Here is a 22,449-nt window from a genome sequence, read left to right as displayed (position 1 = left end):
AGTGAGTGTCGCAGAGTCACAATCTGGGCCAGTTTAAGGTGCAGGCGCCAATGGTGGAGCAATTAAACCCACAAAATGCCAATCTTGTACCAATTAAGCAATCTCATTCAGAGAACAAGCAACTGGCTAACAAGCAGGAACAGGTTTGTTTAAGGTACAGTGGTGACGTCACTTGCTTAGTAATCCCACCTTTAATATTATGCAGAAAGGATTCGAATCTGAACACAGTGGATGGTGAAATTCAGACTTATGATTAAGGAACAGTGGTAATGTCCCCACCTCTGAGCCAGGAAGCCCAGATTTAAGTCGCTGAGTTGATGAGATAACATTTCTGAACAGGTCCACTGGGGAAAAGAAATAAGGGGCGAATCATCCTATCTTGATAAGTCAGCACAGGGTGTTACAGCTGACTTAAGAATAGAATATGGGAAAGGATCAGTATCACAAACCTTCCTCAACTCCAAGCATTCCCCAAGGAATTAACATGAAAAGACAGGCATGTCTGTTTATGATGATGACTACATAAGACCGCATCATTGTCACTTGTGGGCTATCTGATAGGCCTCACCAGTGGACTTTCATGTTTAATCATTTGATGATAATATGACTTGATTGATCTTATGATTTTTTTAGTAAATGTAATCTTTCCCTTCTGCAGGATAACAATTATACTGTTTGATTACAATATGTTGATCCATTACACTGTTGAAAGAAAATGATGGCACATAAAAGCTTTATGCTTTTGGACATATGTTTCTGATTCGCTTAACCCTTTGCCCTCGTCAATTCTTAACTTTAAAAAAAACTTCCGCTCCAATAACTGCTTTTGGAGGACAAAGAAATTCCCTAAATGGATGAATGCAAATTAATTGTGGATGTGGGTTCAAAGAGTGGTCGTTACAATTTATAACACCCATGTGGACCCAGAAACCGTGCAAAAGCAAATTCCTTCGCATAACACTCGTATGATCTTGCAGATGTGGATTCAGACTCATGTTCCCGCAGCTGCCACATCATCAGGCAGGATACCACGCAAAAACAGGCAACAGGACAGAGACCCCAACACGCTCATCAAAACACACACTCACTGCCCAGTGCCCTGACACACTCATCAAACCACACTCACACTGCCCAGCGCCCTGACACACTCATCAAACCACACACTCGCTGTCCAGTGCCCTGACACACTCATCAAACCAACACACACTGCCCAGCACCCTTCATCAAATCACACAATCACTGCCCAGTGCTCCAACACACTCATCAAACCACACAATCACTGCCCAGTGCCCCAACACACTCATCAAACCACACACTCACTGTCCAGGGCCCCAACATACTCATTGAACCATACACTCACTGTCCAGTGCCCCAACACACTCATCGAACCACACACTCACTGTCCAGTGCCCCAACACACTCATCGAACCACACACTCATTGTCCAGTGCCCCAACACACTCATCGAACCATACACTCACTGCCCAGTGCCCCATCACACTCATTGAACCATACACTCACTGTCCAGTGTCCCAACACACTCATCAAACCACACACCCACTGTCCAGTGCCCTAACACACTCATCAAATCACACACTCACTGTCCAGTGCCCTGACACAATCATCAGAAAACACTCAGCGCCCAGTGAACTCACTCTACAGGGGCCAATATCCCATCACCAAGTCACCCTTTATTTCCATGTGGAGTGCCCTTGACATTGAGTCAGCTCCCTCAGAGCCAGCTCTCAGACAACACAGAACCTCTGACCCTCCTGTTTATATCTATCAGCCCAGGCTCCCAAATTGGACCAGGTTAACAGCTCCAATTAGGGAACTCATATTCTATGAGGTCCACCTGATTATCCTTGTTATAATCACTAAATCCATTATCCTGACACAATTAACCAAACTACACTCGCTGCCCAGCCTCCCTGATGTACTCACCAACCTGTATATCCTGCCCAGCCCATACACAGATGCCAGCCTCTGTACCATACCCAACACTGGCACAACTCTTACTCTGATTAGGCAACATCCTGAGGCACTTCCCAGACCAGACAAGCAATCCCATCAATGACAATCCAGCTGAATTCCAGATTAGACGGTCAGGCCAATGTTAGATTCAATTTTCAACTTGACTAACCTGTTCAGAAGTTTCCAACCCTACCAGCTGAAGCAACTAGATTATCCAGTCAGTGATCTTACCAGCCAGATAGATGGCTGATTGGGAAATAGGTCAAGCAACACACTGCAGTCAGGATTTGTACCTTTTAGAAAGCTGGACAGAGAACAGTACAGTGAAAAAGTACAGAAATGATGGAATCATGTTCTCACTATGCCAATGAAAATCAATTATAACCCTTAATAACAAATCATTTAGCTCCACGGGCTATATAAAATTCAACTTTATTTTAAATAATTAGATTTTCATTATTGAGTTTTCAATTTGCTGGACAGTGTATTGCAAAATCTGGCTTTTCCAACATAAATGGTCTCGAGTTAACAAAGCAAGAGCAGTATAAATGTTAACTGCACCTCGCTATTCATCATTACAGTGTTGGTCACTGTCAGGACTTTGCCTGTTCAATAATGCTCTCATGCATGAGATGTAAGGTTTGCACCATGTTCACAAGCTTCTCAAACAGTCAAAAGGAAGTTTTGTGTTTATAAAACAATTCTCAGAAACAGCTGAAAGCGACTAATGTACAATTACTGAAAACAGAGAGTGCTGGAGATCACAGTGGGTCAGGCAGCATCCATGGAGAGAGAGCAAGCTAACGATGTCTCTTCATCATGTATAATTAACCACTCTGTAGTCCTGCCATTCTTGTCACAGCAAATGCTGATGAACTAAATGGGCTATTTATTTTTGATCAATTTGTAGTATTGACAAGGGCTCAAAGACAACAATGCAGTGCAGGAATGGGTTTCTCTCCCTGTCTTTGGAGGTGAAATGCCTTTTAATATAATTGTTTGTTTAAAATGTGCTCAAGCCCTCAAATGGAGCTGGAATTCAGACTTTTTTTTATAGGCAAAAATGTCTAGTAATGGTGGTGAGTGCATTGTGGTATTTAATCCATCTAATGCAGACAGGTAGTATAGATCCTCTTAACAGTATTAACACCATAAGCTAGTTCATGGGAATCTATCTGTCTATGATCTGAACCAAGAGAACAATATAAAAGGAGATTTCAACTTATTACAGCCACACTTTACTGGGGTGGCCGCTGAAAATCAAGCCTTACTATTATGTTCACAAAGTTTGCAAAATTCCCCATTCACTTGTCATTTTAGATTCAGGTTAACAGAAAGCACTGGCCAGGTTTCTGTGCGTAACAAGAATTAGTATTTATTATGAATAAATAGATCTTAGATGTAGTGAAACAATTGTTAATCATTGACATACTACGCTACCAGGTAAAACTCCAATCCCTTATAAAACCCTCCCGACACACATACAGACAGAGGCCCAAAGGAAATTGGTGCAATGAATGAAGTGAAAAACTGGGAAGGCAGTTTAATGGTCCCTTTCCTCACTGTTCACCAAGATGATCAAAGAACAAAGAGAACAAAGAAAGCACAAAGAAATTTCCAGCACAGGAAAAGGCCCTTCGGCCCTCCAAGCCTGCGCTGTTCTAGGTCCTCTATCTAAATCTGTTGCCTATTTTCTAAGGATCTGTATCCCTTTGCTCCCTGCCCATTCATGTATCTGTCTAGATACATCTTACATGACGCTATCGTTGCCACCGCTATCATCTCCACTGGCAACGCATTCCAGGCCCCCACCACCCTCTGCGTAAAACATTTTCCACACATATCTCCCCTAAACCTTTCCCCTCTCAATTTAAACTCGTGACCCCTAGTAATTGAGTCCCCCACTCTGGGAAAAAGCTTCTTGCTATCCACCCTGTCTATACCTCTCATGATTTTGTAGACCTCAATCAGGACCCCCTCAACCTCCATCTTCTTAATGAAAATAATCCAAACCTATTCAAATTCTCCTCATAACTAGCACCCTCCACACCAGGCAACATCCTGGTGAAACTCCTCTGCACCCTCACCAAAGCATCCACATCCTTTTGGAAATGTGACCACCAGAACTGTATGCACTATTTCAAATGTGGCTGAACCAAAGTCTTATACAATTGTAATATGACCTGACAACTCTTGTACTCAATACCCTGTCCAATGAAGGAAAGCATGCCGTATGCCTTCTTGACCATTATACTGACCTGTGTTGCCAACTTCAGGGAACAATGGACCTGAATTCCCAGATCAGTGCATCAATTTTCCCCAGGACTTTTCCATTTACTGTACAGTTCGCTTTTGAATTGGATCTTCCAAAGTGCATCACCTCGCATTTGCCTGGATTGAACTCCATCTGCCATTTCTCTGCCCATCTCTCCAACATATCTACATTCTGCTGTATTCTCTGACATGCCCCTTCACTATCTGCTGCTCCACCAATCTTAGTGTCATCTGCAAACTTGATAATCAGGCAACCTACACCTTCCTCCAAATTATTTACGGATATCACAAACAACAACAGTCCCAGCACAATCCCTATGGGACACCACTGGTCACAGATCTCCACTTTGAGAAGCTCCCTTCCACTACTACTCTCTGTCTCCTGTTGCCCAGCCAGTTCTGGTATTAGATTAGATTACTTACAGTGTGGAAACAGGCCCTTCGGCCCAACAAGTCCACACCGACCCGCCGAAGCGCAGCCCACCCAAACCCATTCCTCTACATTTACCCCTTCACCTAACATTACGGGCAATTTAACTTGGCCAATTCACCTAACCTGCACATTTTTGGACTGTGGGAGGAAACCGGAGCACCCAGAGGAAACCCACACAGACATGGGGAGAACGTGCAAACTCCACACAGAGAGTCGCCTAAGGCTCTATCCATCTAACTAGAACACCCTGGACCCCGTGCGACTTCACCTTCTTCATCAACCTTATCAAACCATGGGGAACCTTATCAAACGCCTTATTCAAGTCCATGTATATGACACCTACAGCCCTTCCCCCATCTCCTGTTACCTCCTCAAAGAATCCTATTAGGTTTGTAAGACATGACCTTCTCCACACAAAACCATGCTGCCCATTACTGATAAGCCCTTTTTCTTCCAAATGGGAATATATCCTATTCCTCAAGATCTTCTGCAGTAGCTTCCCTACCACTGATGTCAGCCTCACTGGCCTATAATTACCTGGAGTATCCCTGCTACTCTTCTTAACCAAGGGGACAACATTAGAAATTTTCCAGTTCTCCAGGACCTCACCCATATTCAAGGATGTTGCACAGATATCTATTAAAGCCCCAGCTGTTTCCTCTCTCATTTCCTTCAGTAACCTGGGGTAGATCCCACCCGGTCCTGGGGACTTGTCCACCTTAGTGCCTTTTAGAATACCCAAAGCTTCCTCCGTCCTTATGCCGACTTGACCTAGAGTAATCAAAGATCTGTCCCTAACCTCGACATCTGCCATGTCCCTCTCTTCGGTGAATACTGATACAAAGTACTCATTAAGAATCTCACCCGTTTTCTCTGACTCCACGCATAACTTTCCTCTTTTGTCCTTGAGTGGGCCAACCCTTTCTCGAGTTACCCTCTTGCTCCTTATACGTGATTAAAAGGCTTTGGAATTTTCCTTAACCCTGTTTACTCAAGGTATCTCATGACCCCTTTTAACACTCTTAATTCCTCGTTCCAGATTGGTCCTACATTCCCAATATTCTTGCAAAGCTTAGTCTGTCTTCAGTAGCCGAGGCCTTATGTACAAATCCCTTTTCCTCTTAGCTAGTCTCACAATTTCACCCATCATCCATGGTTCCCTAACTTGCCATTTTGATCCCTTATTTTCACAGGAACATACCTCTCCTGAACTCTAATCAACCTCTCTTAAAAAGCCTCCCATATATCGAATGTGGATTTACCTTCAAACAGCTGCTCCCAATCGGCATTCCCCAGCTCCTGCTGAATGTTGGTATAGTTGGCCTTCCCACAATGTAGCACCCTTCCTTGAGGACCACTCTTGACTTTGTCCGTGAGTATTCTAAAACTTATTGAATTGTGATCACTATTCCCAAAGTAATCCCTTATGAAACATCAACCACCTGGCCGGGCTCATTCCCCTACACCAGGTCCAGTATGGCCCCTTCCCGAGTTGGACTATTTATATACTATTCTAGAAAACCCTCCTGGATGCTCCTTACTAATTCTGCTCCATTCAGACCACTATCACAAAGTGAATTCCAGTCAATGTTGGGAAAATTAAAATCTCCCATCACCACCACCCTGCTGCTCATCAATCTTTCCATGATCTATTTACATGCTTGTACCTCTATCTCACACTCGCTGTTGGGAGGTCTTTGGTACTGTCCCAACATTGTTACCGCACCCTTCCTATTTCTGAGCTCTGCCCATCTTGCCTCACTGCTCGAGTCTTCCATAGTGCCCTCCTTCAGCACAGCTGGGATATCCTCCCTGACCAGTAATGCAACTCCTCCACCCCTTTTACCTTCCTCTCTATCCTGCCTGAAGCATCGATATCCTGGCATGTTTGGTTGCCAATCATGCCCTTCCCTCAACCAAGTCTCAGTAATAGCAATAATATGATGCTCCCAGCTACTAATCCAAGCCCTTAGTTCATCTGCTTTACCTACTATACTTTTTGCTTTAAAACAAATGCACCTCAGATCATCAGTCCCACTGCGTTCATCCTCTGCTTCCCTTAGCCATGCTGACTTCATTATCTAGTTTCTTACAGGCTCTAGTTACTACCTCCTTCCTGTCCACCAAACTCCCCATTTGGTTCCCATCCCCCTTCCACATTAGTTTAAACCTTCCCCCAACAGTATTAGCAAAAGCACCCCCAAGGACATTGGTTCCAGTCCAGCCCAGGTGGAGACCATCCAATTTGTAATAGTCCCACCTCCTCCAGAACTGGTCCCAATGTCCCAAAAATCTGAACCCCCCCAACTCCTGCAGCACCTCTCAAGCCACATATTCATTCTGCTTATTCTACCATTCCTACTCTGACTAGTGCGTGGCGCTGGTATTAATCCTGAGATTACTACTTCTGAGCTCCTACTTTTTAACTTGGCTCCTAACTCCCTAAATTCTTCATGTAGGACCTCATCCCGTTTTTTTTTACCTATATCACATGCACTACATCAACTGGCTGTTCAGAATGTTCTGCAGCCGAACCAAGACATTCCTGACCCATGCACCTGGGAGGCAACATACCATTCGGGAATCTCATTTTTGACCACACAAACGTCTAGCTATGCCCCTTACAATTGAATCCCCTATGACTATAGCCCTTCTACTCTTTTTCCAGCCCTTCTGTATAGCAGAGTCAGCCACAGTGCCATGAACCTGGCAGCTGCTGCCTTCCCCTGGTGAGCCATCTCCCCCAACAGTATCTCAAATGGTATACCTGTTTTTGGAGGGAGATGACCGCAGGGGACATCTGCACTGCCTTCCTGCTCTTCCTCTGCCTTTTGGTCACCCATTCCCTTTCTCCCTCAACAATCCTAATCTGCGGTGTGACCAGTTCACTAAACGTGCTATCCATGACCACCTCAGCATCGCATATGCTCCAAAGTGAGTCCATCCACAGCTCCAGAGCTGTCATGTGGTCTAATAAGAGCCACATTGGACACACTTCCTGCATGTGAAGGAGTCAGGGACATCAGCTGTGTCCCTGAGCTCCCACATTGAGCAAGTGGAGCATAACACGGGCCTGAGATCTCTTGCCATTTTTAACCTTAAATTTAACTTTAGTCTCAGCTTAGGTAAACAAAAATGGAAGTTTTCACCAAATCGCTCGATAAAACAATAAAAAAGAAGGAAATAGAAAATCATTACCTGATCAACTCACCACAGAGTCCTTATTTTTGATTAGAAGAAGAGGGCAGGTGGGAGACAATACATGTGTAGTGTAGTGTCTCGGGTTCAGCTGCTACCCAAATACAATGGTTTCACTCACCTTCCTTGCTCTCACCTCTCAACAAATTCCTCTAGCTTGTCAGGACTTATGCTCTTCCTGGATTAGTGGTGCTGGAAGAGCACAGCAATTCAGGCAGCATCCAAGGAGCAGCGAAATTGACGTTTCGGGCAAAAGCCCTTCATCAGGAATAAAGGCAGAGAGCCTGAAGCGTGGAGATATAAGCTAGAGGAGCGTGGGGGTGGGGAGAAAGTAGCATAGAGTACAATAGGTGAGTGGGGGAGTGGATGAAGGTGATAGGTCAGGGAGGAGAGGGTGGAGTGGATAGGTGGAAAAGGAGATAGGCAGGTAGGACAAGTCCGGACAAGTCATGGGGACAGTGCTGAGCTGAAAGTTTGGTTCCATTTCCCTTCTCCAGGTACTTATACTTGCTTTCAGGAGGCACAGAGCAACTGGTTCACAACTTGTAAAGTCTCTGACTTATTGTTTGGAAGCTACAGTTTACAGTGAGGGAAAATGAAATAACTTTCTTCTAGCTTTCTACTGCAGAAGTCTGAAGGCTCCTGGCTCTACTGTTGATACGCACAAGCTGTTCAACTTCCTGGGAGCCAATCACATTAGACCATAAGGCGGTAAGACATAGGAGTGGAAGTAAGGCCATTCGGCCCATCGAGTCCACTCTGCCATTCAATCATGGCTGATGGGCATTTCAACTCCACTTACCCGCATTCACCCCATAGCCCTTAAATCCTTGTGACATCAAGAATTTATCAATCTCTGCCTTTAAGACATTTAGCATCCCAGCCTCCACTGCACTCTGCGGCAATGAATTCCACAGGCCCACCACTCTCTGGCTGAAGAAATGTCTCTGCATTTCTGTTCTGAATTTACCCCCTCTAATTCTAAGGCTGTGTCCATGGGTCCTAGTCTCCTCGCCTAACAGAAACAATTTCCGACCATCCACCCTTTCCAAGCCATGTATGTTCTTGTAAGTTTCTAGCAGATCTCCCCTTAATCTTCTAAACTCCAATGAATACAATCCCAGGAACCTCAGCCGTTCCTCGTATTTTACACCTACCATTCCAGGGATCTTCCGTGTGAATCTCCACTGGTCACGCTCCAGTGCCAGTATGTCCTTCCTGAGGTGTGGGGACCAAAACTGGACACAGTACTCCAAACGGGGCCTAACCCGAGCTTTATAAAATCTCAGTAGCACAACAGTGCTTTTATATTCCAACCCTCTTGAGATAAATGACAACATTGCATTCGCTTTTTTAATCACGGACCCAACCTGCATGCTTACCTTTAGAGAATCCTCGACTAGCACTCCCAGATCCCTTTGTACTTTGGCTTTATGAATTTTCTCACCGTTTAGAAAGTAGTCCATGCTTGTATTCTTTTTTCCAAAGTGCAAGACCTCGCATTTGCTCACATTGAAATCCATCAGCCATTTCCTGGACCACTCCCAAACTGTCTAGATCCTTCTGCAGCCTCCCCACTTCCTCAGAACTACCTGCCTGTCCACCTAACTTCGAATCATCGGTAAACTTCGCTAGAATGTCCCCAGTCCCTTCATCCAGATCATTAACATATAACGTGAACAGCTGCGGCAGGTTTGTCAGGCACGACCTCCCCTTACTAAATCCATGTTGACTTGTTCTAATCCGACCCTGTTCTTCCAAGAATTTAGAAACCTCATCCTTAATGATGGATTCTAGAACTTTATTAACAACCAAGGTTAGGCTAATTGGCCTATAATTTTCCATTTTTTGTCTTGATCCTTTCTTGAACAAGGGGGTTACAACAGCGATCTTCCAATCATCCGGGACTTTCCCTGACTCCAGTGACTTTTGAAAGATCTCAACCAACGCCTCCACTATTTCCTCAACCACTTTCCTCAGAACTGTAGGATGTAGCCCATCAGGGCCAGGAGATTTATCAATTTTAAGACCTTTTAGCTTTTCTAGCACTTTGGGACAGACCACTATAAACACCGGAGGAAACATCAAAGAAGCGCTTCACAGGAGGCTCCCAAGCCTAGCCAGGGGACGAAACGTTTGCAACAAAAACTTCCAGCTCGGCGAACAGAACCACAACACACTTATTAAGTTCTCCAGCTATTTCCTTATCTCCCATCACTAGGCTTCCAGCATCAGTCTGAAGTGGCCCAGTGTCTACTTTTGCCTGCCGTTTGTTTCTTATGCATTGAAAGAAACTTTTACTATCATTTTTGATGGCAATGAAGAAGGTCGTTGCTATTAGTTTGTTAACTAGTTACCATCCCACATACCAATCAGAAATCTGTCGCTAGCCAAATCTCTCTTTGTACACATCCCCTAGATCCAGCTCATCTGCAGTAATCTCCCCATGCCTTTTCACCCACCCACTGCTTGAATAAGCAGTGTAAAGAGCACTTACAATGAATGTTGGTAGCCTACTATTAAAAAGTGCAGTCACCCTTTCACAATCCTTGTTTTTTAAAATAGTCCTTTTCCCATTTTTAATCCCCAATCAAAAATACAGAAAAATAAAAAGATAGTTATTTCAATAGCTGGATATCACAAACAGCAGATGATATTAATGACCAACTAGTCTGATTTGGTAGCATTGGCTGAGGGAAGATTGTGGCCAAGACACAGGGAGAATTCCTTGCTCTTATTTATAAAAGTTTGTGCGACCTTTTCCAGCTGTTTGTGCTGACAGAACAGGCAGTGGAGGGCTCTTGTTTAAAATCTCATCCAAAAGGCAATAGCAAGTCAATATAGCCTCAAAATTTGTGAGACATGGCAGACTTGTGTGTTATGTTTAAATCCTGGAGTGGGGCCTTCACCCACAAGTGCAAACAATTGAACTAAGCTAGCAGTTTCCTTCAGGCAATACCACAAAATGAAGACTTCACAGAGCAATATCAACCGAAGTACACATTTCAATTCATCCATTCCTTAACAGATTGTCTCAATGAAGATTGAGTTATAAAGGAGCCAAAATTCTTTTCTTCAGCCATACAGCGTGCTTAGTTCATACTGGGTTGGACAGCTGTTCCTGGTAATATCCCCATGTGCATGAAATATAGTAACTTCAAGCCAAGATATAATATACAGTTATGAAAGATAAAGCAGTAGGGCTTTGAACATTTTGGTATCTTTCCCACTAGATCTGAAACACAGTTCAATTCATGCCATGGTATATTTATTACATTGAGTTATGTATTACATGAGAACTGGTTAGCTCAGTTGGCTGATGGCTAGCATGTGGTTCAGAGCTACAACCAACAGAACAGGTTCAATTTCTGTTCTGACTTAAGACATGACTGATTCCTCCTCTTGAGATAATGACAACCACTGGCAAAAACTGTTCAGGAAAAGGCCCACATAGAGCATTGGTAAACAATAAACCAGGACCTGCCTTTTGTACAAAGCACACATGACATGACATTATTCTGTCATAGCAATTACAACACAGAATAAGACCGAAGCAGATGCAAATACATTCTTTTGTTCCTTTCATCCTCATGTGCATATCTAGCTTCCCCATAAACGCTTCGATGACATCCACCTCATGTTGCTGTTTCACATTCCAAGTGCCTTGGTAAAGCAAATGCTCCTAAATGCCTTCTTGGACTCATTAGCAATGGTCATTTTTCATTAATGCCCACTAGTGGAAACATCGTCTCTATGTCTACCTGATTGAACCTTTTCAGAATTGTTAAGGTTCTATGAAGTCACTGTTTAATCATCTCTTTTCTAGAAAAATGAGTCCCAATCTGTTTGATCTCTCCTAAAACATTTCTCAATTCCACTAGGTTTGAGTATTTTCCCTACTTTTCCAATGCCTATATATTCTTTGTAATAGCTGACAAAAACATATGAGTGGCGAAATATACAAAACACGACAGGATCATAATTATGTTGAGGTAGGAAAGGGTGCAGATGATTGCTTACAGCACATTGCCTGAACATGACAGGCTGTAGAATTTGGCCATATGTTGTATTTGTAATCACATTTTCCCTTCCTTATGATGACCTATCTCCATTATATCACTCTCCTTCACTTTCTCCTTGTTTAGAATCCTCTTCTGTTGGTGCTGATGCCTGACCCCGCCTAAATCAGTCCGGGTGACAAAGAAGTAGACAAGACGTGTTGCTATAGAAACCCTTGTCAGTTGTACCACGGTGTGATCAGCTGATGGAAAGCCCAGGTATGTGAGTAGGACAATAGTTTTCACACCCACAGAGAACCTGATGTTCAACAGCATAGCCATTTCACTTTACCCACCACTGGGACTCTGCCTCTAAAAAACAGTCACTAAAATCCATTCTGAGGGTTGCATAAATACCAATGGGTTGCCACTGCAATGTGTAGACCATGTGTAAGAAGGCAGCCCAGGAAAGGAAACAGGGTGTAAGTTAGGGTGAAAGAGCGCAGGCCACAACAGATGGGAGATCTGCAGGAAACAGCTGAAGCACCTGACATAGATCAGAATAACCTGGATGAAGAATGCCTCGACGTCATACACATGAAAAATATTTAAGATGCAATGTAAGTTTTCAACAGATATCTTCTAGAAACTGATACTCAATCAATCTATGCACAATCCATCTATTCAACAATCCCTATTTTTCTAATGAGAAAGATTAAAACAGCGATGCAAGTTTTATAGACTTTATCTTGCTTTTCCGCACACAATCATATTAAGTCTGACTTGCAGCCTTTTCATAGGAGCAACTTGTTGCCCTTCTGTTAATTGCCAGAATATCATCACAGTATTAGAGTATTGCAATAAAATTAACGTTCCTTTGTCCTCCTCCAGAGAAGCACTCCACCTATCTGCTGCGCTGAGAAGACACAGATTCTGGCAGGAAATGAGCTGAAGCACTGAAATCCTTGACAATATTGATTTGAACTGAAACGTGTATGACTTATTGACAATATCATTCACATGCCAATAAAATCTAAACCTAAAATTTAAAAATTATTGCTTCAGGTTGTATGCTTAGATAAATACTTTTTTTTGATAGACTCACCAATGAATCAAATTAAACAAATTAAACAATCACAATTAATAGTACCATCCACCGGGGCAGGGCAACAACAATAAAAAGGGGGCTGTTGAAAGACAGGGAGGGAACTGAATTATATGAAGTTTGAGGAAAAGGTAACACTCCAGTACCCACCTAATACACCTTTGCCTAAGTGCTTGGTACAAATTTTTATCTTTACATGCGAAATCATAATCACAAATTTACAGTGCGCAACTTAAAATTATTAGGAATATCATACACAGAATCTGTGACTTGCTTACTTAAAAGAAATGTCTTAATTTAAAGAAATAAGCAATAAATATTTTAGTCCATTTGTCCCATGCTGTTTTTGTTGACAGACTCTAAAACATTTGCGTGCTCCATAAAGCAGCATTGTGCGCTTGTCTTAATTACGAGTTGGCTTCACATTCTGATCCATCCTTTGATGATTTGAGTTTTTTTTTGCTTGACTTGTTTCTGCTTACGAGTGACATTCATTGTAGCTTAGGGTTTAAAGTGACAAATAAGAATGAAATGCTTTTTCTTGTATTTTAATGTAACAATCATATGCTAGTAGTTAAAGCAGTAAATAACATTTGGGAGCAGCATAAAAAGCAGTTCCATCCAAAAAGCTCATCCTTTTGTGATCTCAAACTCAGGTCCTGCTCTATCCTTCGCCCTCCCTTTCTCCAGGAAGCATTTAATTGGCTCTTGATTTTTTTTCTAATTTAACCTATTTTTTCTAATCATCCTATTCAGACATGTTATTGCAGGTGGAGCAGGTGGGATTTGGATCTGGATCTCTTGGCTCAGGGATAGGGACAATACCACTGTGCCACAGGAGGACCGGTAATTGACTTTTGAGCCTACTGCTCGTTTAATAATCTCACCTGGGAACAAATCTACCCATTCAAACATTTTTATTTAATTGTTTAATTCATTTTTACCCTTAACTACTTTTTGTGCTCATTAATTAAGGACATTTCACTGAGAATGAAATAACTTTCTTCTCAGCAACAGATTTCAGCATCAAGCAGATCCTTGGCACAGCTTTTAATGCCCATCCCAAAGTGCCCTTCAGAAGATGGAGCCAAGCTGCCTACTTAAACATTGCAGCCTATGATGTTTAATTTCTCTGGTTACTTACAGGGCTCTGGTTCTTTTATCACAGAATGTTGAATCATTTTCAATGTCAGGATAATGACTGGGAGGTAGATGTGGAGGAGGTAATGGTTCACATACACCTACAGCTCTTGCTGTTTTGGTGGTAGTGCTCATGGGCTTGGAGGTCTTCAAATAAGCTTTGGGAAGATACTACAGTGTATTATAGAGATGGCATAATGTCACCATAGTCTCACCCTCTTGTTAAAGTGAGCTCAAGTACAGTGAGTTTAATCTGAGGGTCACCACACCTCTGGCAAGGGGCAAGATTGAGAAGGTGGGACATTCTGGTAACCTCAGCTGATACAGGAATTGAACCTGCACTGTTGGTACTACTTTACATTACAAGCCAATTGTACAACCAACTGAGGTAACCAGCCCCCTGTGATAGCAAAAACATGTTTTATCTGTGGGGAAAGCAGTTAATGTTTCAGGTCATGGATGGGTTATCAATGAAGTGGGTTTGCTTTGTTAAACTCAATATTTCATTGACTGGTTCTCAATGCCCCACTGCACCAGTGTTACATGTTCCAAATTCCATCCAATTAGTAAACTTTTTGGGGTGATATTAACAATTTTATTCTGAATTATTGTGAATTATAGTTTTGAATTGTGAATCCATGCCATTATGAATGGGAGAATTCTGTCCATTATTCGTTACACATGGGAGCCCTCCAGGCAGTAGATAGAGTGTATTTTGAACCCAATAACCTGCGTTCAATTTAAACCTAAGTTCCTCGTTTTAATTTGAGATGTGCTATACTCATTGTTTGGTTCTATTCCCAGTCTATTTACATTTAACTGCTTGAAAGTAAATAGAAATATCAATAATGTGTTCGTAGCAGATATTGATAACTGGATTTCACTGAATAATGAGTTACTGTGAATTATTATGCCAGTGAGCAATTATTTTAAAGAGTTAAGGTCAACAGAAGTGGATAGGAACTTTTAAAAAAAAAAGAGAAATAAATTGCCTATTACAATATGTGGAATCAGAGTTGAAGATGACTGAAATACAAAATGAGAGCTCAGCATTGCAATTTTACAAAAATATTCAGTGTTTCTAGCTGCTGAGAAGCAATTCCTGATTCTCTATGATATAAGGAATCTGGTATTTACTGAAGTTGAGCTTTGACTTCAGATCCCAAGACAACTTAAAAGAGGCAGCCATAACTGGCAGTTCACATTGGCGCCAATATAGGGGTTGAAGCTAATCTTAAGATGAAAAAAGTTGTTCCCGGATAATCAACTTGTAGCTCACATCAAAAATCTTTCAGATTTCAAATGCCAGAAAGCTGTATAAAAGAATATGAGAACAGGGGTTAGTTATTCCATTTCTGAAACCTGTCCAGCAAATCAGTGGGACTACAAGCAACCAACATCCATCCACCTGCCTTTTCTGCATATCCTTTGATACCCTTGTCCAGTAAAAATTTGTGTTTAAACAGATGGTGCACAATACTAGTTTTAGCAAGGTTGAAGTTAGTAATACGATAGCAATGCAAACATTAATAACTCTTTCTCTTTCTGTCTCTCACAAATAGTGCCTGTGATTTAAATAAAAATGCAACCAATTTTCCCATTTCTGAATAAAACAAAGAACTATGGATGCTGGAGACCTGAAATAAACAAACTGACGAAGGGTGACTGGGCTTTGAAACATTAACACTGTTTTGCTCTCTCTCCTCAGATGCTGCCAGACCTGCTGAGTTTCTCGAGCACTTTCTGTTGTTGTTTGTTCTCATTTCCAGAATCATGTGTATGTGCACATGATGCTGTTGTCATAAGAGTAATAATGTGCTGCATGACCCCATCAGAACATTGAAGCCATTGAAGAAATGGCTGAAGAAATAATTATATAAGTGGTGGCAAAAGAAGTGACTGTGTACATGTCATAACACAAGTTGTTCAACAATGATCGTAACCTAAGAGGCTGGTAGGGTGAAGTGATTGCGTCCCTATTTCTGAGTCAGGAGACTAGGTTCAAGTCCCACCTGCTCCACAGGTGTGTGATAACACCCCGAATGGATTGATTAGAAATTATATTCAATAGAGTTCCTTTTAAAACATCTGGTACCTCCTTCTCAAAAGGCATCAGGGCAACATCAGTCGGGTTTCAAAAATCATCTCTTATTGTGTTATGATATCAACTACTTTCATGTCAATATCAAATGAATTGAGGCCTTCATTTATACACAATAACTCAGTAAGAGGTTCCCACCTGGGTCCAGGTGCAAAGTGAGGGTAGACGCTCCAACTCAAATTCACTCAATATGAAGATTTAGTTCCATTTTTGAAACTGCAATATTATATCCCCTGACCTCTGAGTACATCATTTAAATATAACTGCTCAATGCTTTTTAACCTCAGTACACTGCTTTCTTCAAATGTTACATGGTGGTCATCTGGCTGGTAAAGCTCTGCCAATGTCCCCAAGTTTGCACCTCAGTGCATTCTGTAGTCAGCAATACTTCCCAGTGTACCCACCATGAAATGTTTACAAATATCAATTGGATGCACAATTCTCCATCTAAAGCAACATTCTCAGATTAATACAAATCAGATCCATGACCATTTGAGGCAAGGTTTAATGTGCTAAGAATATTTGCCTACACATGAGAGTAACAGCTTACAGTGTCATTAATAGTTTTGCTTTTAGATTAAAATGGAGTTCCCAGTTAATTCACACACATATTTTTCTGTAAATCTGAATTGCCAGCACTTGTAGTTAATACAAATGGGTAACAGATTTCCCAGTCACTAACAAACTACAATCAGCTATTTAAAAATGAATTCATTAGGAGGAAAGCAACTGATGGGTCAATTCAAAACAAAACTCATTGCTGTTCTCGACACTCACTGGGCTCGTGTGCAACTGGTACAGTTCTGGTGTAGCAATTAATACTATCCATGCGACTATTTCAAATCCATATCACCAATACACCACATTCAAGATGTGCAATACATGCAACTGATTAACTGCAGGCAACTAGTACACTCTCTGCAGTTATTTCAATATATGCTATAGGTATACATTGGACAACAAATATACTCCAGGCGATAGGTATACCCGAGGCAATATACTTACTACAAGCAACAGATATACTGCAGCAATGGTGGGAACAGATATACTCCAAACAACACGTATATTCCAGGCAGCAGGTATACTCCAGGCTGCAGGTATACTCCAGGTAACAGGAGTAACAGGTATTCTGCAGCATTAGTGGGAACAGATATACTCGGGTAACAATACATATACTGCAGGCAACAGGTATATTACAGGCAATAGGTATACTCCAAGCAACAGGAGCAACAAATATACTATGGCAACTGCCATACTGTAGGTAAATAGTCCTGCATATGCATCAAAGACGCTACCAACAACTGTACAGTACAGTGTGTGTATTCGCGCAAGCTTTGTTAAATGCAAATCGATGCATGGAATTCCTTCGCATTTAAAACATTGCATTTTCCACACAATTTCCTCACAAGAATCTGTGAAATATTGAAAACCAAATTGGACATTCGTAGCTTTCAGCTTGATTTAATTTGTGACCATTCGTTCAAACCATCCGTTTGCTCTAGTGGCCTTTACGGTTGGGTTACCTTTCCCAGGAAGAGGATATCAGACTGAAAACTTTAACTCTGTTTCTCTCTCCACAGATATGGCAGAGCTGCTGAGTTTGCCCAGCATTTTCTGTTCTTATTTTCAGACCTCCAGCATCTGCAGGGTTTTTTTTTTGTTTTGCTGTGTTTTTAAAGTGCGCTTTTACTTCCTGCATCACTAAAGTCGATTAGAAGAGGGTGTTTGTCTGACACTAATACAATTGGCGCCAGAATATCGAAATGCTGCATAAAAGTAAAACGAATATTAACAAGTGGACTAACCAAACCCTGTCTGAATACAACCGTTCAAAGGAAGAAGGGTCACTGGACCTGAAACGTTAACTCTGCTTTCCCTCTCCCACAGACGCTGACAGACCCTGCTGAGTTTTTCCAGCAATTTCTGATTTCGTGCAAAAGAACGGTCTATCTCTCCCACCATCCCAGTTCGGGCCCGGTTTGATCTTCCTACCTGTTAATGTGATGTTGCTGTAGGTGTTGGAAAATTGTTCTTTTGTCAGAGCCATCTGCACCTGCGAGGCCTTCTCCCTCTGTAGCTCCAGCATGATATCCGGATGTTGGGCGATCTTACAGCCTTTCTGCTTGTCCAAAGCGATGTCACTCCGGACAATGTCTGAAATGTAACAAGTGAGAAAGGGGTTTAAAAAGGGGTGAAGACCCTGCCCAGATCGCCACTCCAAATCTTCTCGTTTCTCCCCATCCTTTAGTCTCCAGCAGCCACAGAACCCAGGGATTTCAATATGTTTTACATTAAAAATCGTTTCTGTGCGAAACCCACAGCCCCCACCCCCCATCCCGCGGTAATTGAACACTCAAATCTGACACTATTACGCTCCCGCCACAAAGAAATAATCCCTTTGATTCTTGCAAAATTAACACAAAAATATAGCGAGTGTTGAAGATCTGAAACAAAGACAGAAAGTGCCTTGACTGAACAAGTGTCTGTTCTGGGGAAGGGCCCCCGGATCCGAAATGTTAACTTTGATTTCTCTGCACAGACGTTGGCAGGACTACTGAGTTGCTCCAGCAATTTCTGATTTTGGTTCCGAAACGTTAACTCTGCTTTCTCTCTCTCTCTCTCAGCCGATGCTGCCAGACCTGCTGAGTTTCTCCGGCAATTTGTGTCTTTGTTTTTAAAGAGGTACATTTCGTACAGAAAATGACGCCTAACATGGGGCGATTTGTCATAGATTTAGCAGAAGTATTTCGGCATGCAACGGGTGTACGTGAAATTATGATATTAATTTTCACATAAGCTATTATTTAATGGTTATGAATTTTAGACAGAGTGCATACAGCAATATGATGTAGAAAGATTTTAGATTGGCAACACCTAAGTTATACAATATCAAATTATCTAACAACAATCAATTATTATGAACCCTTCAAATACAATTAATGTCAAATCCCTGAAGCATATTTGATACATTTATTTTCGTATTTAATTGCACCAATTGTTAAAAAGATACTTTCTATATCGGGCGCCGTGTCAGCGTCAGTTCCATAACGCACTAGCTATCAGAAAAATGTAACTACCGTCTTCGTAGTTTTTAAGGTAGTAATCTGGCCCCAGTTCTCCCCGGTGCTTAGCCAGATTCCGATGATTCTGGAACTGTAGAAAATCCGTCCTTTTGCCACCGAACCGCAGGAAGGCAGGGGCCAAACCTCGAGCCAACGTAACCAGCCTTTTGGAGCTGAAATCACACACATCAGATTCAGGGAGTTTGCTGCCTTTCGAATAACATTAAACCTTTTCCCCCTCCCTGCAATATCGACCTCAGCCCGGGCACTAATAACAGAAAGGACCGATGCTTAAATACAAAACTCAAAGGACTGAGGAAGCTGGAAATCAGAACCAAAAACAGAATTTTTTGGAAAATCTCAGCAAACCACCATCTCTCTCCCTCTCTCTCAAAACGATGCTGAGCCTATCCAGCAATTTCTGTTTTTGATTCTGATTTCCAGCATCCGCAGTCCTTTGAGTTTTGCGTTTAAGCATCGGTCCTTTCTGTTATTAGTGAACCTACAGCTCACACCGAAAGAACGTGGCTGGAAAAGCATAGCATCGTTTCGAGAGAGAAAGAGCTGGCAGTTTTAGAATGCAGCAACTTTTAAGAATCACAGCAAACAGAGAACATGTTGGAAAATCTCAGCAAACTATCAGCTCTCTCTCTCTCAAAACGGTGCCGAGCTTTTCCAGCAATTTCTGGTTTTGTTTTCCTGCGATTCTTAAATAGCATCTGCATTTAAAATTTACTAGCTTTCTTTCCCTGTCTTAAAACTCTCCTCACTTTGTTTTTGCAGTGTTAATTTGAACACTCCCGGGTAAAATGCTTCGGGGTTGTTGTAGCTCATTTATAGTAAGGCCTTTGGTTTCGGGTCGTAAAGATTGCACGTTTCAGCGGCCAGCCTTCATAAAGTGGCTGTTTTTCGGGTTTATTTACTACTAAATGGTTTGTTGATCTCCCCTTCACCAAGAGACACTGAAATTCTTTCCTTCCTCGTCTTAAAACCGTTTGACCCAGTGAGAGTAATGCCTGAGGTTGACCAGCCTTTGTATCCAGAATGCCTTAAGCTGCTACACTTAGTGGACATAGACACGGCCAGTCACAGAGCCTAAATATCAGCGGCATGGAAACTCAGGCTGGCTGGCTGTAAATCGAAATCCTAAACCAAGAAGAATTTGTAGCACATGGGACTCTCGCACACAGCAAATAAGTAAACACCAGCAAAAAGTGCCAGAGAATCCGGCGTCATCTGTGGAGGGAGAGTTAACTTTTCGGGTCCAGCAAAAAACTCTTCCCGACTTATTTCTACATGTCAGATTTCCAGCGTCCCATTCGGTTTTCAACCACAATTTGGTTTCGAAAAACCGAAAGAACTGCGGATGCTGGAGATCAGAAAGTCGCTGGAAAAGCTCGGCAGGTCTGCAGAGTGAAATCAGGCTTAACGGTTCGGGTCCGGTAACCCTTCCTCAGAACCGAGCTGCCCGCACCTGGATTGTTAACAATTTGATTTCTTATTTTTTAAATATATACATGATTTCGGTGTTAATATTAAGTGGTCCCAATCAATCTCACAGACAGTGTCTTTAACATGTCACTAGGCTGCTTTCAACGTGTGTGTAATCGAAATTCACCAAACCAACACAACCCGAGAGAAACCAACCCCTCAGATTTACCACGAAGATTTGTCAAAATTGTTGGTCTGACGATCTTCGACATTTCTTTCCTCTGCCTTATTTAGTCTTAATTTTAAAATAAAGGGAAGAAATACACAAGTTGGTGCTGATCTTTGGAGATGATTGATTTTTTTTCGATTCCGCGCGCAAATGACTGAGCATCGTTTAACACTATGTCCCAAACATACTCGGGATAATTTCAGAAACTGCATTTTGTTGATACGAAAGCAAAATACATTTCGGTTCCTCTGTGGATCGAGCAGAACTTTTCTTGAATAAGTTGCATTTGTTTTACAAATAGCAGCAACAGGTTAAAATGTTGCGGGTTTTTAAAAATTCTTTCAGATCTTGCTCAAACATTTAGAGCTGACTTGAACGGTTACATTTCTCCGAATACAACAGACCATAAAACTGCCCTTTGATCAGCCGAGATTGGATATGAAATACGCCACGTCAATTGTACAGAAGTGAAATGATGGTGTTGTTCAATTTTAATTGAAAAAGGAGGGGAGGGGGGGTGGAATTCTCAATCAGTTTCAGGCCGCTTTTGATAACGCGCGCTTTTGAAATTAAACAAAGAAATTGAAACGAATGGAAATGAAAGCGTCTCGATTTCACGTTATTAACCCGAGAGAGAAAAAAGCCAGATTTCAGGAGGCGCATTAACCCGTGTCACTCTGCTCCCAGCATTTTTACCTTAAGAAGTCGATCCAACCATTATGCACCACGGCGGGATCTATTTGGATTGACAGAAAGTTCTCGCTCACGGTCCGAACCGAGCTCCTGATGTTCACATCCAGCAGGATCAGTGTCCTGGTGTCTCTCGGCTGACCCCTGGCCCCTCTCCCCGCCGCTTTCCGCTCTCCCATTCGAGTGTCGACCGAGAGGTGGGCGAGGATCGGGAGAGATGCGAGGCAACACAAGACTGGCAAGATCCCAGGGAGACTGCGGTGCTGACTGAGAGGTAAAACTCTGGGCATCCTTGTTGTAGAGAGATTGAGAGAGAGAGAGAGAGAGAGTAGGAGAGAGGGAGGAGGGGGTGCTGGATGTGAGAGTGAGATTCAATCACATCGAATCAAAATCCCCCAATGCACGGCAAATGGAACTGAATTATTTCTTGATCTTGCCTCTGTGTGTGTGTATGTGTGTGTGTGGTTTACAATGTTTTGATGGCGTGTTTTACAGTTCCACGCCTCCCCCCCCCCTCAACCACCACGCTATCTCGAGCAGCCTCCTCCAGTAGCACGATCCCCCCCCCCCCCCCCCCCCCCCCCCCCCCCCCCCCCCAGTTAAAGGCTCCCCCCACCCGCTTTCTCCTCAACATAATCACCAACCCTACCCCAGAGGAGGTGAGGGGGGCAAATCAAATCCTGGAAATGGGGCTACCAAAACTAAGCTTTTTTTTAAATTTTCTGATCAACTGCTCCTTTTCCAAACCCCGAATCTAACAGAGTCAGAGTCACACACATGCTGCTCCTACTATTCGTTTAATTCAATGACATCCT

At 42.4% G+C, this 22,449-nt stretch overlaps 1 protein-coding gene across 1 annotated transcript in view; it reads right to left on the bottom strand.

Moving 5' to 3' along the window:
* hpse2 (heparanase 2) overlaps positions 1 to 22,078 on the bottom strand; it is a 297,298-nt gene extending 275,220 nt beyond the window's left edge. Inside the window, exons 1-3 of the mRNA XM_043713037.1 lie at positions 21,641 to 22,078; positions 19,300 to 19,457; positions 18,215 to 18,376 (exon numbers count right to left, since the gene is read on the bottom strand). Of these exons, the coding sequence (XP_043568972.1) occupies positions 18,215 to 18,376; positions 19,300 to 19,457; positions 21,641 to 21,924 (604 nt within the window). The 5' untranslated portion in view covers positions 21,925 to 22,078. The remainder of the gene's footprint in view (positions 1 to 18,214; positions 18,377 to 19,299; positions 19,458 to 21,640) is intronic.
* Between the last annotated feature and the right edge of the window lie 371 nt (positions 22,079 to 22,449).

Source organism: Chiloscyllium plagiosum, chromosome 22 (assembly GCF_004010195.1).
Source record: "Chiloscyllium plagiosum isolate BGI_BamShark_2017 chromosome 22, ASM401019v2, whole genome shotgun sequence".
Classification (NCBI taxonomy): Eukaryota; Metazoa; Chordata; class Chondrichthyes; order Orectolobiformes; family Hemiscylliidae; genus Chiloscyllium; species Chiloscyllium plagiosum.
This window is presented reverse-complemented; position numbering and strand designations above follow the sequence as displayed.